A 15,613-nucleotide genomic window follows, 5' to 3' on the forward strand; every position below is an offset into this window, starting at 1 on the left:
TCCGTAAATGGTATTGCAGAGCCTAGGATTTAATAGTGACATGGCTGGCATTTTATTTTTATTTTTTTAAATATATTTTATTGATTTTTTACAGAGAGGAAGGGAGAGAGATAGAGAGTTAGAAACATCGATGAGAGAGAAACATCGATCAGCCGCCTCCTGCACATCTCCTACTGGGGATGTGCCCGCAACCCAGGTACATGCCCTTGACCGGAATCGAACCTGGGACCCTTCAGTCCGCAGGCCAACGCTCTATCCACTGAGCCAAACCGGTTTCGGCATGGCTGGCATTTTAGATGATAAAATTAAACATGTCTAAAAACATGCAGCACAACGAAGAGTTAACACACTTGATTTCCTGTTCCACATTTATTGGGGCTAGAGAGACTAAAACAGCTATTTTCCTCTCAATTCATTGGAAAAATATAATATGACAGCAATTTCTTAAATACAGAACAAAACTTTCTGGATTATGAATCAACATGAGATATAATAGCCTATAGATATCAATTGTGGCAGCATTTTAAAATATCATTTATCTAAGGCGTTCTGAAATTGTCTCTGAAGCTACACATATATACATGATTCTATACACATAAAGGCATCCATTCATGAACAGAAAGTCTTTTAGAAGCACTGTGTAGGAAAGGTTAAAATAATACATACATGTTTAGATTCTGAATAATTTATGAGTCAATTTCGGGTTCCAAGAAGCAGTGATTTACATTTAAATAAGCATTTAGATTTTCAGACTTGGATAGGTAAAATTTTTGTGATGCAGGCTACAAGAAAAGTCACTGTGATGCAGACTACAAGAAAATTCAAAAATATTCCTTTTTCAAAGACCTCCTTCAAAAGAGAAACGTCAAGTCCAGAACAAACATGAACCAGTAGGATGCCTAAGATTCTAAAATGTCCTTCCATATGAATTTCCTCCTCATTTCCCTACCTAAGAAAAAGAGAAGAGTTTTTAGAAGGGGCAATGGCTAGATGTTATGCCATTACAACCAGTAGTGTTTCTGGATGGTTAAGTTCTTGCATCCAATTTTGGTGAGGGATTTTAAAATTTCTATTTCAAATGGACTCTACCACTCCAAACACAAAAATATTTTGTTACAACATCCAAACATGATCATGCAGACCCAGATTTCTTCCTAATACAGAATGAGAACCACTAGGGAAGGATAAAGCTGACAAAGGGAGGAGACAAGGTTGAACCCTTTCACTGGCAATTATCCAAAATGACAACATCAGTCTAGGTTATCAAGTTGTCAGCTCTCTCTTTTATAAACAAATTCTCTTGATTGGCTTACATCTCAACCCTGATGCACCAGATATACTTAGATTTCACCTACCAATCTGTTCCTTTTGATCCTGACAATCTCACACAGGCCAATTCTCTTAGCTATTGAGGGAAGAAGTCACCGTTTCCCAGGTACTTTTCAACATTTAAAAACTTAAGTCCAGTTATTTCAAGTCTTTTTGACAAACAACCCCACTCCTTATTCTCCCCTCACATACACACACAAAAGAGCTAATTCTGATATAACAGTATCTCTGTGAGAAGACTGTTCCTTCCATTTTTTCCAAGGAAATAACATAGATATTTTCTTCCACTTTTACTCCAAATTCAGGAGCTCCACCTTTAATAACATAGTCTTTTGGGTTACCTGAAATCAGCCCATTTTAAGATTCTTTGTGGAACCAAGCCTGAAGAGTTTACAGAGTAGTATGCTGCCACTATTGACATTCTTGACACAAAAATTCAATTTCAGTTGAGTCCCTGTGATTCCCCTGAGCAGTTATAAATGCCTTTTACTATAACGAGGCAGTGTAAAACAAAGCAAATTATTCAAATATATATATATATACACATTTATACTAATATGAAATACATTGATAGAGGAGATCATTGATTTCTTTTTTCTGAAGTGTTTTGAGTTTTGAAGGAAAATAAAGACACTTAATATTGAGAAATTTCTAATAAATGATTAAAAATGTTTTTGGTTGGCTGCCATTCAAAAGTTTCCCCAGCGTTCTCATCAATGTTCTATACAAACTGTAAATAAAAATATACATGACCAAAAGTACTATATGTATATATACATACATATATACACAGTATGTGTGAATTAAAGTTCCTTAAATATACACATCCCCACTTGGGATATATTCCATTACATAGGCAATAATAGGCCCAGATAGCAGCAATTTAATAATGTAGTTATCCAGTTACTCAGAACATATCATAGGTCCTGATAGTTCCTGACATGGCTTCAAGGAGAGCTCTCCACTGTCATTAATACAGTTCTCATGAGGCACCAGGCTACATTGCTGATGGCAATTATGTCATCCTGTCACTGGAGGAAATGTTATTGTCCTTTCAAAACCCATTTATTCAAAATCTGCTATGGTGTAATGGGAAAAACAAGTCATTTTATTTCTTACATATTTTGGTTGTTTTATCCGTGCCTTGTACATACAGAAAAGTATTCAGATTGCCTTAACAGACACTAAACTCGGCTAAGAAGACAGCTGCTCTGAATTGTGTTTGAAAATACAGAAATAACCTGGCCAATGTGGCTCAATTGGTTTGAGCATCATCCCGTACACCGAAAGGTCACAGGTTCGATTCCCGATCAGGGCACATACCTAGGTTGTAGGTTCGATCCCTGGTCAGGGCGAGTACTGGAGGCAACTGATGGATGTTTCTCTCTCTTTCTCTCTCTCAAAAAAAAGGTAAATAACATGATTATCAATCAGTATTTTTACAAACTGAAATTGCATGATGTCATATTAAGTATTGTTTTTAAAAGTTATGTTTATGAGTCTATACTTGAGTAAGTCAAGAACGTACAACCAAAATTTACATATATAATATGCAAAAAACCTTTAGGTTGCTTTATATTAAACAATATTAGTCACAGAAGAAATACAGAATGGCTTTTACATAAACATTTGTGTGTTTTACTATTGTGTGTAATAATACACACTATTATTTTATGTATCTATCCAGGCACACCCAGTGGACAGAAATTCTAGGTGGGCAGCAAGTTATATGGGTTCTAGATATACATATAGACTTTAATACTCATTCTTGGTGTGTACTTTTAGGTCTAATTCTAAATTTTTGGGTGTATGAACACAGCGCTCAAGAAAGGGCCCTGCTATCTATGATGCAGGTTTTGAACCTCTGCCACTCCACTCAAATACTTCATGTAAAACAAGCTTGTAGGCAGCAGCCACTGGCTCTCTGAGAAGAGTTTATCACCTTAAAAAAGTTATACTTGCCAAGAAAGAGAGACTAAATTAGACCATATTGTTTTATAGGCTGAAACCCTTTTACTGGGAAGGGACAACTTCCTCTGCACAGCAGTTTCTCCTGCTTGAAGCTGAGATCACACAGGGAGAAACCTATTGTGCTTCTGCCAAGTGACTGTGGGAATGCTGGGAAAGCAGGCCCAGGAGCTGGCAGAGGCAGAGCCACCTTATCACCTCCTGCGATAAGCAGCCTGCTTTATCACTCCGACGAGAATTTCCCCTGAAATGGTCTCATCCACGGGTTTCCCCCCATGTTTCCCTTGGTAGTCAGATCAACACAGAACAGACTCTAGCTTCTCAATGATCATGTATGCTGCCAACCGTGACAACACCTTTATTATACTGAATTGTTCACTCAGGCTCCTTGAATTTGGCTGGAAGTAGAAGAGTCCCGTGGGATCCTTTAGGTGATAAAATGATGCTGTGTTAGTTCCTTCCCAAGAACCCGAAGCTTCTGACATGCTCCACAGATACAACCTGGACTGCAGAACCTGATTCTCTTTACACAGGAACACACACACCAGTGCTTGGCCTTTTCTGGCGCCACAGGTGGGCAGGCAAGTTCAAAGTCTGGACACAGAGGCACTTCCAAAATTTGGCAAGAAAAAGGAGGCGAGTTCACCAAGTGGGGCTTTATCACTGTGCTACGTGGCACGCGGACACAAACAGAGATCTTTAGGTTGTGGATGGGTCATGCTTTTTCTTCTTGCCCCGGCAGCACTTGCAGACACAACAGATTATACAGGGGGAGGCCAGGAGTAGCAAGGGTGAAGTCACCAAGGCAATGATGCCCAGCCCCACAAGAATCCCAACCACCTGGAAATTAAGAAAGAAAGAAAAACTATTTTAGCAGTTGAATCTTCCTACATGTCTACTATACCATCAGCTATGGACTCAAAATTCCCACTGAAACCCTAATCCCCAATATAATGATGTTTGGAAATGGGGTTCTTTGGGAGGAAATTAGGACATGAGGGTGGAGCCCTCATGAAGGGATTAGTGCCCTTAGAAGAAGGGACACCAGACAGCTGGCTTCCTCTCTCTTCACCCTCTGCCATGTGAGAACACAATGAGAAGATGGCCATCTGTAAACCAACAAGAGAGTCCTCACCAGAACCCAACCCGAACCCTGCTGGCACCCTGACCTTGAACTTCCAGTCTCCAGACCCATGAGAAATAAATTCCCATTGTTTAAGCCACCCAGTCTATAGTAATTTGTTATAGCAGCCTGAACTGACTATGACACCATCTCAGACACATAAAACAGTCACAATTATGGAACATTTTAGCCAGTCCCCAGCAGTGGTCTGAACTGAATAATTCAGGAATATACCAGACACTAAATCAAAGGTGAGAACAAACAAAATGCTAAGTCAGGCTCTGGCACGGGCTTAGTATAATCATGAAATGTTGGTGTTGGCTCTCTCTCTACCTGAGTTTCCTCAACAGCTTCATAGGGATGTTAATAATGATTACTAGGCTATTAACACTGGCTCCTTCAAAAGAAGCATAGTCTTTAATAAATATGAAACACTATTAAAAATAAACCAGGGCTCCCTTTGAACCTGTCACATAATCACACAATGGCATGTACAGAGGGATCTAAGCCCCTACAGGGGCTCATCAGGTTTAGAGCACTGCCTTTCATAGCAAATGCCCCATGAAGGGCTGTAGGAAAGTCATCCCACCATCTTTTTCAGCAGGAAAGAACATCTGCCCTCATTCCGCAAGTCACTGTTATTTACTTGGCTGCTCTGGTGCCCTGCTCCTCCACTTATCTTTAAGAGTATTGTGCTCATGAATTAACTCCAAGCAGTTGATCCATTACTTTTCCCTAGCCCTGCCCCAGAATTCCCCAGAACCTCCAGGGCTAGAATGGGTAAGCAGGAGTAAAGTGGGGAGGATGAACAGGCAGGTTTTCTAAGCCATTGTGAGTCTGGTGTATCTCATGCTCCTTTTAAGGTCAGGGTACCTGTGTTCGGTTCCATATCACTGAGGCTCTTGAGTGGCCAAGCTTATTCCTGCATGGCCCTTTGTCGTAATGTCTGAGGAAAATGTCGTTCTGAAAAACAAAGAGAAAGGTTTCGGTAAGCATGTAAATCTGAATTGAGAGACAGATACTAACCACATCAGATCACCTCAGTGGAAGCAAAGGCTCTTTCTGGTACTATTAATAACGGCTTCTAGGAATTCCAAGCCCATAATCTTTAGACTCTATCTCAGCAATTTTCTATATCACCAAGTGAAAACAGAGGATAATCAATGAGACTCTTGACTGAGTCTAATAGAGATCAATGGCCTGACCAATTATCATCAAAAGGTAGCTCTATCAGAGGTGTGATAGGAAATGAAAGGACCATGAGTGAGGCAGCTCAGAGATGGTTGTAAGTAAACAAGGTGATAAAATGCCAGTGGTTGAGATGGAGAAGAGGAAAATACAATCATGAGATATTAAGATGGGTAACTAACCAGTGGGGAAATAGGGAGAAATCGCACAATGAGGGGAAAGTCACTGGGTAGAAGGTAGTGGCTTTGTTGAGAGAAACACCATAGAGAGGGATTTTGTTGGGAGGTGACGACCACAGTTTGGACATGTTGAACTTGAGAGATACTTGAGACATCCAAGCAGCACTGATCAAAAGGCAGTTGGTTACATAGATGTGAATTTGGGGGCAAAGACTTGGGAATCAGTGTACATGGGGTAGGAAAACCACAGAAGTAACTGAGATTACCCAGGGAGAGTGCAGACTGAGAGGCAAGCAGGCTGTTGAACACAACCATATAAGAATGGATTGAGAAAGAGCCTGGAAAAAGAACTGAGAAGAGGCCAGAAATGTAGGCCTGAAGAGGTGGAAGGTGGTCAAGATGTCAAAGGCAGCAGAGAATCTAGGTAAGATGAGGACTGAAGTGTTCCTTGGATTTTACCCAAAAGCAGTCACTCGAAGCCTTGGAAGAACAGTCGGGGTGTGACTAAGTGGCAATCTGAGCGCGGCAATGACTGGAGGTAAGGAAGTGTCAACAGCTTGAGGTGAGTATGCTTTATTGGCGGCTGAAGGGACAAGAGAAATGGAAAGATGTAGACTTGAGCAAAGTGTTACATACCCACTTTTAAGTGGGACAGTTGAGAATGCATGGATAATTTAGAGACTAGAGAGTGGAGAGTGGATGCTGAAGTTGGAGGAGAGAGAAGAGATAACTGAAGGGGACAAGTTGCCAAGGTACCCAAAACAGATGAAGAATGCCTCATCCTCCCACTGGGGACTGGAACTACCTCAACTAAATTTTTTAGATCTAATTCATACTTTGAGTAAAAGACTTTTTTTCACATTCTCTTGATGTTAAAATTTAACCAGCATCAACAACATGCTAGAATAGGAGAGTATGTTCAAAGATCAATAGACTATAACTTTTCAACACTATCTCAAAGCCAACATAATTAAGAGCTTTGATTGTGAGTTTATCTTTTTTTAAACAATTAGATATTTTTAAGTAAGTAATCCACTATACATCTTCCTCTCACTGTGTTTTCTTTGTTTTTTTGGGGGGTGGGGTAGCCTCTTTTCTCTTCATTAGCTGCCAGAATGTGCTTTCATAAAGGCTCAGTAGTGGCAGAAGACAGAAAACTCATCTGGGATTTAACTACTGTGACTGACACATTCTTCTGATTAATAACACTTGTCTGATGCTTTTTGTTAGGTAGTTTCCTTTAAACTTCACAGATCCCCTGAGAGAGAGCCACTATTATTCCTCTATTTTTATTTTTTGTTAATCCTCACCCAAGAATACTTTTTTCATTGATTTTTAGAGAGTGAAAGGGAGAAAGGGAGTAAGAAAGAGAAATATCGACACGGGAGAGACACATCAATTAGTTGCTTCCTACATGTGCCCAATCGGAGCCGGGGATTGAACCTGCAACCCAGGTATGTGCCGTTGACCAGGAAATGAACTGGTGATGAGTTACACTGGCCAAGACTATTATTACTCTTTTAAGATGCAGTCATTGTGCCTAGTCACCTGGTGGGGAGAGGCAGAGCCAAGAGTCAAGTAAAGTGCTCCTCTACCCCACCAAGGTGCCCCAGACCTTCTCTGATGTCAGTGGGCTGATCTTATGAGCTAATTGATCGTGGCAAATGCCATATACAATCTTTCCTGAGGCCATAGGAGGGCTTCCTGCAGCTGAGATTTGTGTGGGGTGTTGCCTAGGCGGATACCACTCCAAGTGTGGTCCTCACTCCATCAGCTTCACTGTCTTAGAAATGCAGGTTCCCGGGCCCACTGCAGACTTCTGACGTGGGGCATGGTATCTATGCTTTAACATACTTTCCACATGTTTCTGATGTTCACTATAATTTTAGAACCACTACTTTAGAAAATTTAGTTTAGAATGGCATTTCTCAAACTGTGTTCCATGGGAAACTAGTGTCCTGGGATCTAGTGGTGGTTCTGGGTGTTCCCTGGCAAGGTCAAGTGAGTTTGGGGAAAGCTGCATCTAGAAGGGGTAGAGTGTATGTTAGTATGTCTGTGGAACCTGTTTATTTAACCTAGCGAGTTAAAGAAACACATTAGATTATGGATATTTTGGGGGGCAAGTTCCCTTGCCAAAGTTTCTAGGAGATACTGGTCTAGGCTGAAGTGACCTTCAGGACAGCTCAAGGGTACCCTTCCCTCCCTGTGAGCAGTTAGAAGGTGGTAGTGTTAGTACTCAACTTTGACAATTCACGTCTGCCATGAAGCTGTGATGAAGTTTTAAGGTGACACTGGCAAGTACAACCAAGTAGATGCCAAACTCGCTGAAACACACATTATATGAAATAAGTACTTTATATTCTAGAATTAGAATATAAATTACTGTGTCTTCTTAAATGAGATTGTTTTCAGAATAGCATTACAATGACCTTACAGAGCACTTGATAAAGTGTTAAGGGAACATAAGAATGACATATATTCATGGATTTTCAGTCACTGTGTAAGATTTTGACCTTTTTCATTTTCCAGTTCAGGACTTTTTCCCTCCTATATCTGAAATAACTGTAAAATAGATTTTTGTGGGAATTTTAAAAACTATCAAAACACTTTGGGGGCATTATAAAGACCCATCCACAGAAGTATATATGAAAGCACACAAAACGCTACAGGTTTCACTGATTTTAGTGCTGCTATTAAGTTATTCAATTTTTGCTTGTCTCATGATTAACCATTTTTAAAGTTTGTACAAAGGTAACAAAGTATTATTTTTAAGATTCATAAAGGGAAAATTGTAGGACAATCAGAGGTGAAGAATTAGAATTCTGTCTTTTGTATGTTTCTCATCTGTATTCACTTCCTGCGCTGGCTTTTGTACTTGAGCGGTTTTTCTTTACAAATGCTCTCTCACCACTCTGAAGTCTGCTGACTGTACCCTTAAACATGCTTATGGTATTCTGCTCATTATGGAAAAAGGAACATTTTATAAGTTTGTGCTCTGCTAACTGTAGATATTTATTACTCTATGAGCTATCTATTTTTGTAACCACTGTGGTCTATCATATCTTACTAATGGTAAAAGGGAGGGCGATATCCAGAAGAGAAGCTTAATTTGCACAATTTCAGACAATCTGTGAATGTGAAAACTATAGTGTTTCTCTGCTATAACCCAATCTACTATAATGTGGAGAAATTGTCTACCTTGAAATTCATCCTAGCAGGTAAAGTTGAGCTAAACTCCTGGTTTTCCTTTGAACTATAACTATAACAAGGCCCCATGGCATTGGCCCAAGGAGAAGTAAGATGCCAATGTGCAAAGGGCCCTTTAGTTTTTCCATTAATTCTAATATAAGAGATTTTTTTATTTACATGTATATTTGTTTACACACTATAGGTGGGTATCATTGAAAAGCTTGGTTTAAAAACCACCCCCAAAAGAAAGAACACCTAGCTTTATGCAGTGACAGGAATACCTCATCCTCTGAAACAGCAGGGATGAGGATCAAGGCAGGAACACCCTCAATGCCTGAGAAAAAGTCAAAATCACTGTTTGGTGTCTGTCTAGGGACTGGATTTTGGACAATCACCCTTCTCCTAGACCCATGCTCTACAACTTTCCTATAAACAAGGATCAACACCACATGTGACGTGGAACACTTGTCTACAGAAAAACATCGTTACCAACAAGGCAATGCCCCTGGCTAAAACCAAGAACATGAGGTCGCAGAGAACAATGACCAGAAAACAATGCTGTGTATCCAGCCACCTGGCATCTGTGCCGTTTAGTCTCTGAGTCCTGGAACAGTCAAGTGATGGAACAGTGTGTTCTTGCAACTCCATGCCACAAACACATTTCGCCAGAGGATGGGGAGATCTGGCGCACACATTTATCCCCTTATATTCTGGCTTCCTAAAGAGAACCTCATGGGCTCAGCCTGCTTGTGGATCTGAGCCCAATTAATATTCTGGTGAAATCTAGAGGAAAACAAAAAAAAAGACTTCTCCCATTTGTAAAGCATGAGGGGTGTACAATCCATCAAATCCTCATCTAGAATAGCACTCCTCTGGATTTATGAGAGGTCTCCACTATCAAACTTAATGGTAATTCAAGGATTATAATAGAATTATTTAAAAGAATGAAAACATTTCTCTCAACCTGAACTGCTAAGCTTCTAGAGCAGGGGTGGGCAAACTTTTTGACTCGAGGGCCACAATGGGTTCTTAAACTGGACCGGAGGGCCGGAACAAAAGCATGGATGGAGTGTTTGTGTGAACTAATATAAATTCAAAGTAAACATCATTACATAAAAGGGTATGGTCTTTTTTTTTTTTAGTTTTATTCATTTCAAACGGGCCGGATCCGGCCCGAGGGCCGTAGTTTGCCCACGGCTGTTCTAGAGGCTAAGATGTCAATTTTCTTCTCCCCAATTTATACCTCTTCTTGAAACACTGACATAAAACTGATTAAGATAACTTGCTCATAGATGTCATCCTAAACAACTTATCGAATTTTCAGTTAACACCCAGGCACATGGGGGCCAGCATGCATCCCGTATCAACTGCACGCTCACTCTGCAACTGCGTATGATACTGAAGCACTACAAGACTTGCTTATTGAATTGAAGCAAACTGGGCAATTAATATGGACAACTGGGAAAAGAATGCCACCCACCCGTGACTGAGGGCTTACACTGACATGCACATATTTTATAGGTCCAGGCTGCCCAAACTGGGAATACCTGTAAACTACGTAGGCGGCCTTAAACTTTAAAACACTGTAATTGAAAACAGTAGGATGAATTCTCAACAATCCTTTACATCATCTTTTAACTGAGGTTACCACTAGCCTTAGCACAGGACTGAATGAAACTCCACCTGAATTTGAGAAGACATGCTTCATGAACGGTTAAGAAAAAGAACAACGAGACCAAACCTCTTTGTCTAGAAGGGAACCATGACCAACGGTAGCAATACCTCTGTCATGCCAATGAATGAGACAGTTACCTGAGAGACACCATTGATTTGAATGGCTTTTTTCTTTAAATTCAAAAAAAAGGAAAACAACCTATTGGCAGTAGGCAGCACAATTGCTCCCCTAAAGATGCCCATGGCATTTCCCCAGAACTTGTGAAAATGTTACCTTACATGGCAAAAGGGATTTTTCAAGTGTGTTGAAATGAAGACCTTGAGATAGGGGAGATTGTCCTGTATTGTCCAGATGGACCCAATCTACTCTCACTGGTCCTTAAGGTAGAGAAGCTCTCCCAGCTGTGGTCAGAGGCAATGACTCCGAAAGCTATGACTATAAAATAAGGGTCAGAGGGATGTGATGTTGCAGCCTGTGAAGATAGAGAACGAGGCCATGAGCCAAGGAATGCAGGCAGCCTCCAGGAGCTGGACAAGGCCAAGAAGTGGATTCTCCCCTGCAGCCTGCAGAAGGAATGCAGCCCTAAGGACACCTTGATCTTAACCCAGTGAGTCCCACATTCGACTTCTAATGTTCAGAGTTAAAGATAAGAAGTTGGTGTCATTTTCAGCCAAAATTTTGTGGTCGTTTTTTAGAATAGCAACATAAAACTAAGACACTAACAGTCCTTTACATAATAGAATGAAACAATGCCCCCCAAGCAGGAAATGTCTCTAAAAGAAAAGCTTGCCTTTTAAAGCAAAGGTGACAGGTGTTATGGATATCTAAAGTAGCGGGCTCAGGAAGTCTCATTAAGAAAAATAACTTTTTTGGCAGGACAAAAGTAGGCCCAATATTTTGAAAGGAAAGGCTGTAGGACACTGGCTGTTGCACAGGTACAGGATGGAGAAAGATGCTGGGAGAGAGTCTTCCACGTGAAACTTACATCCAGGTTCTGCAGACAGTACCAGCAAAACGTGTGCTTGCAGTTCTTGCACATCATCTGAGCACAGCCTTCGTTGCGTTCAATATAAACCCGGCAAAATGGGCACTGCTTAATGGGGGCGTCTGCATCTGTCCCAACGAGGGCCCTAGAAACACAGAGGATGAGAAATTATTGGGTGGGGATGGAGAATGCTGCCTGATTTTTTAAAAAGCCAGGACCACAAGGGTGTACACTAACCAGACCTATGGTAAGAATAAGCTATGGTAAATATAATGGATAAATAATGCCCTTCTAACTCCATTTTATGGCCAGCAATTGGATCTCCTAAGGCTCCTGATGTTTAGGTAGTGAACTCTTTGTAATCTGTGCTTAATTCACCCCCCAGGGAAAAGGGTGGGGGTAAAAATAGGTGTGACAGAAATTATTAGTTGTTCGGAAACTCAAAACAAAACCAAAAAATACCTTAATTTATTTATCTTTGGCTTTGAGTGGATTATATCATCGTATTTTCCACAACTGATTTAATTCATTATTTTGCCCAATTAGTATTTCATTCTCTGAGCACGCACTGAATAAAAAGTGCAAAAAGTCTGCTATAAGACAGAAAAACTAGCTCAGGATCTGACGGGGCATAGATAATCCATCTAATAAGCTGTTTAAATAAACAAAGGAAAGAGGCTGTGGGGGGTCAATAATCAATACTTTAAAGTAAAAGCCCAATGTCATTGAAAAGACCTGCTCCAAACAAATGGATAGGCCAATACAGGGTCACAGCTCAGAGGGACATAGAAAAGAAGCGGAGGGTGGGTGTGGCAGGGAACGCTAGATGAGCTACAGAACTGGGCAGCCCTTCAGCTACTGTTCATCAAAACCGACACCCAGCCCAGAGACACCCACTTCACAGTGTTGTAAAAACTATGACAGAATTTGGTGCTCACAATAATCTCATAGAGCAGTGGGACAGCTACTATTTTAATTATCTCCCCCCCCCCTTTTTTTTTTCAAATAGAGAAACATCCCATAGGGTCTGAGTAGCTTGCATGAGGTCACATGGATGCCAAGTGACAATGTCAGAATTCAGTCCTTCTCCCTCTGGGATCTTTACATTGCCCTGTGACAGCCGGGACCTTCCTGTGGTGGCAGTGAAAATGGAGGTGGCACTGGCTAAAAGGCACATGCCTGCCCCGTGTACTGGATCTGTTTTCCCTCTTGATTTGTTTGGTCTGAGATTCAAGCACAGTGTCACAGCCAGGTAGCACTGCTGTGCCTGAAGAATGGCTCTACACATTCTCAGGGCGCCGAGGGCTAGGCCAACTGGACTGCAACACTGGCATTTCTGTTCTTGCGGGTGCAGAACAGCCATAGCCTCAAGCAAAGCAAGGGATCAAACACAAAGGTCTCTCACTCCAGGCCCTGTGGCTGCCATAAAACCCTCCTTTCTGAAAGGTACAGATTTAATTGCTTCTCATCATAACAGAATCTCAACCTTGGCACCACCTTTTCAAAGCATCAAGTAGTGAGAGATAAGCTCTTTTCCTCTAGTACCTAGGCATTTAGCACTGCACTATACTGAAGGCTGCTGCTGTCTTCTCTCTGCTGTGATTGGCACGCCTCAGGAGCTGGCAATTTAGATAGGGGAGAAAATAATTTCTGCACACTTTGCAATCCGGAAGAATGAGGTATGTCCATAGCTGGCGGGTCTGATATTAAGCAAATGGCTGTGAATAAGCTAAGACTTCCAACTGAGAACCGGTGGACCACATGACTCTCTAACTACAGGGAAATCAAAACTCATACAAACTCTAATTTCAGCAGTATCTGAAAGATGCTCCGGGGTAAATAACTAAAATCCCTCTAGAAATGCTTTTGTGGGTTAGTCTTTGTTAACAACTTGCCAGTCTTGAGACACTTCTCAGAAAGTGCTTGCAGGCAAATCATGAATCTCTAAATTCCATCACAAGGTAACTCCTCCTCCAAGCAACATATTTTGTGTTTCTGAGAAAACTAGTGAATAATCCCAAATACCACATTTTTGTTCTTACCCGTGCTCTGTTGGCAAGACGATAGGCTGACTGTCTCTACAGGAGACCTCGGCGTGCCAAGCATCCTTGCAACATGAGCAGAACTTCAGGTGGCAGGAAGGGCACTCAACCAGCACAGGCTGTCCTGGATCACCTGACACAACGGGGCACACCGTCTGACAGTCTGCGACGGGGCACCACGTTCGGTAGGGGTCCAGGTGAACTTCTAAAGTGTAAAGAAAGGGAATGTGATGGTCTCTCTGTCTTGCATTCAAACTCAAGGCTTTCTCCCCTTCATTTCTTCTCTTTTATAAGCTAACATTTATGAAAGCTTAGTACAACCAAGGGCAGTGATTTCTTCACAAGGGATTCAAACCTAAAAGGTCAGTCAGCCCTGCCACATTTCCCAGAGTAGGTGCTAATGGAATAGGTCACCATTGCCCTTATCTATATATATAAAAGCCTAAGCAACGGTTATGACAGAATGACCAGAATGACTGGTCGCTATGATGTGCACTGACCACCAGGGGCAGACGCTCAATGCAGGAGCGGCCCCCAGCCCACAAGCCCCGATCACCGACGGGGCCTGCCGGCCAACCTGCGGGTCCCTCCCCCTGGCCAGCAGGTCCCGAACTGGGACAGGGAACCAGGGGTGGGTGGAGGTGAATGCGGGCAGCAAGAGAAGGGGTGCGGGGGGAGGCAGGGAACCTGATCAGCTCTGATCGCCAACCAGGCCTAGGGAACCCACCTGTGCAGGAATTTCGTGCACTGGGACTCTAGTAAACAGGTAAATAGTGTTGTCATTAACCAAAATTTGCAACTGTTGGACTACTTCCCACCTTTCAGCACTCAAGATAGTCAAAAATCTCAAGTATCATCTACAATTAATTTGGGTACTATCTTGGAGGAAATTGGACATGAAGAACCTACCAAAGCAAAAGAAAAAAATGCATAGAAGATTTTGTCGTTTCAGGCACTCAGAATAGGTAGTGAGGTTTCTTCTGCTGCTTAGAGAGAAATTAAAGAATAAGGAATAATCACATAATTTAGGGACCAAATGATGACTTAGCTAAAAGGTCAGATTGGCTGTCAATTTGAATCTTCTTGCTACCCTACCAATATATCACTTAGAGAACATTTGTAAAAGACCCACATACTCTAAAAACCAAAGGTAGGGACTTTCACAGACTAAAAAATGTCAGGTACCTCATCAGTTAGATCCATGAGGCATGCAGGAAAGAAGACGGGGTTGGGGGATGGATGACTGTTTACAAATGTTTACAAATCTTGTTCAGTTTTTCATTTTTTATATAATAACAGACTCCATGTTGTTGTTATATAACATGACCTTCAGGGAACATATCACATGAAAAATGATGTTATTTGAAGGGTAGAATAGCCCCTTTTTTTCTGAACCAATGTACAGGGTGTGACAAAAGTAGGCTTATAGTTCTGAGTATGAGGACCACAGAGTTTATTCTTGTGTTATTTGTTATTATATTATTTCCCATATGAACAATTATAAATCTACTTTTGCCCCACCCTGTATTTTGCAAATTTTGAACTGATGAGATTCTAGTTTTCAATCTCCTAAGGACTGTGATTTTTTTAAAATATATTTTATTGATTTTCCACAGAGAGGAAGGGAGAGGGATAGAGAGCTAGAAACATCGATGAGAGAGAAACATCAATCAGCTGCCTCCTGCACACCCCCACTGGGGATGTGCCCATAACCAAGGTACATGCCCTTGACCGGAATCGAACCCAGGACTCTTCAATCCACAGGCTGACGCTCTATCCACTGAGCCAAACCAGGTAGGGCAGGACTGTGATTTTTGAAAATTTCCACCCAGGAGGCAAAGAAACCCAAAGGGAGGTGCAAAAAGAAAATGAAACTATTAAGTATGAGCTTGGTTTTAAAGGTAATAATTTTACAAATTCAGTACCAGAGGGAAA

At 41.4% G+C, this 15,613-nt stretch overlaps 1 protein-coding gene across 4 annotated transcripts in view; it reads right to left on the reverse strand.

Annotated features, from left to right (window-relative positions):
* Positions 1-354: 354 nt before the first annotated feature.
* RNF144B (ring finger protein 144B) overlaps positions 355-15,613 on the reverse strand; it is a 77,567-nt gene continuing 62,308 nt past the window's right edge. For all 4 annotated transcript variants that reach the window (XM_006101405.3, XM_023764883.1, XM_014466763.2 and 1 more), the window contains exons 5-8: positions 13,679-13,883; positions 11,637-11,781; positions 5,294-5,383; positions 355-4,137 (exon numbers count right to left, since the gene is read on the reverse strand). In XM_006101405.3, the coding sequence (XP_006101467.1) occupies positions 3,997-4,137; positions 5,294-5,383; positions 11,637-11,781; positions 13,679-13,883 (581 nt within the window). In that variant the 3' untranslated portion in view covers positions 355-3,996. The remainder of the gene's footprint in view (positions 4,138-5,293; positions 5,384-11,636; positions 11,782-13,678; positions 13,884-15,613) is intronic.

The sequence above is a fragment of the Myotis lucifugus genome, unplaced genomic scaffold, assembly GCF_000147115.1.
Source record: "Myotis lucifugus unplaced genomic scaffold, Myoluc2.0 scaffold_356, whole genome shotgun sequence".
In the NCBI taxonomy this organism is placed as follows: domain Eukaryota; kingdom Metazoa; phylum Chordata; class Mammalia; order Chiroptera; family Vespertilionidae; genus Myotis; species Myotis lucifugus.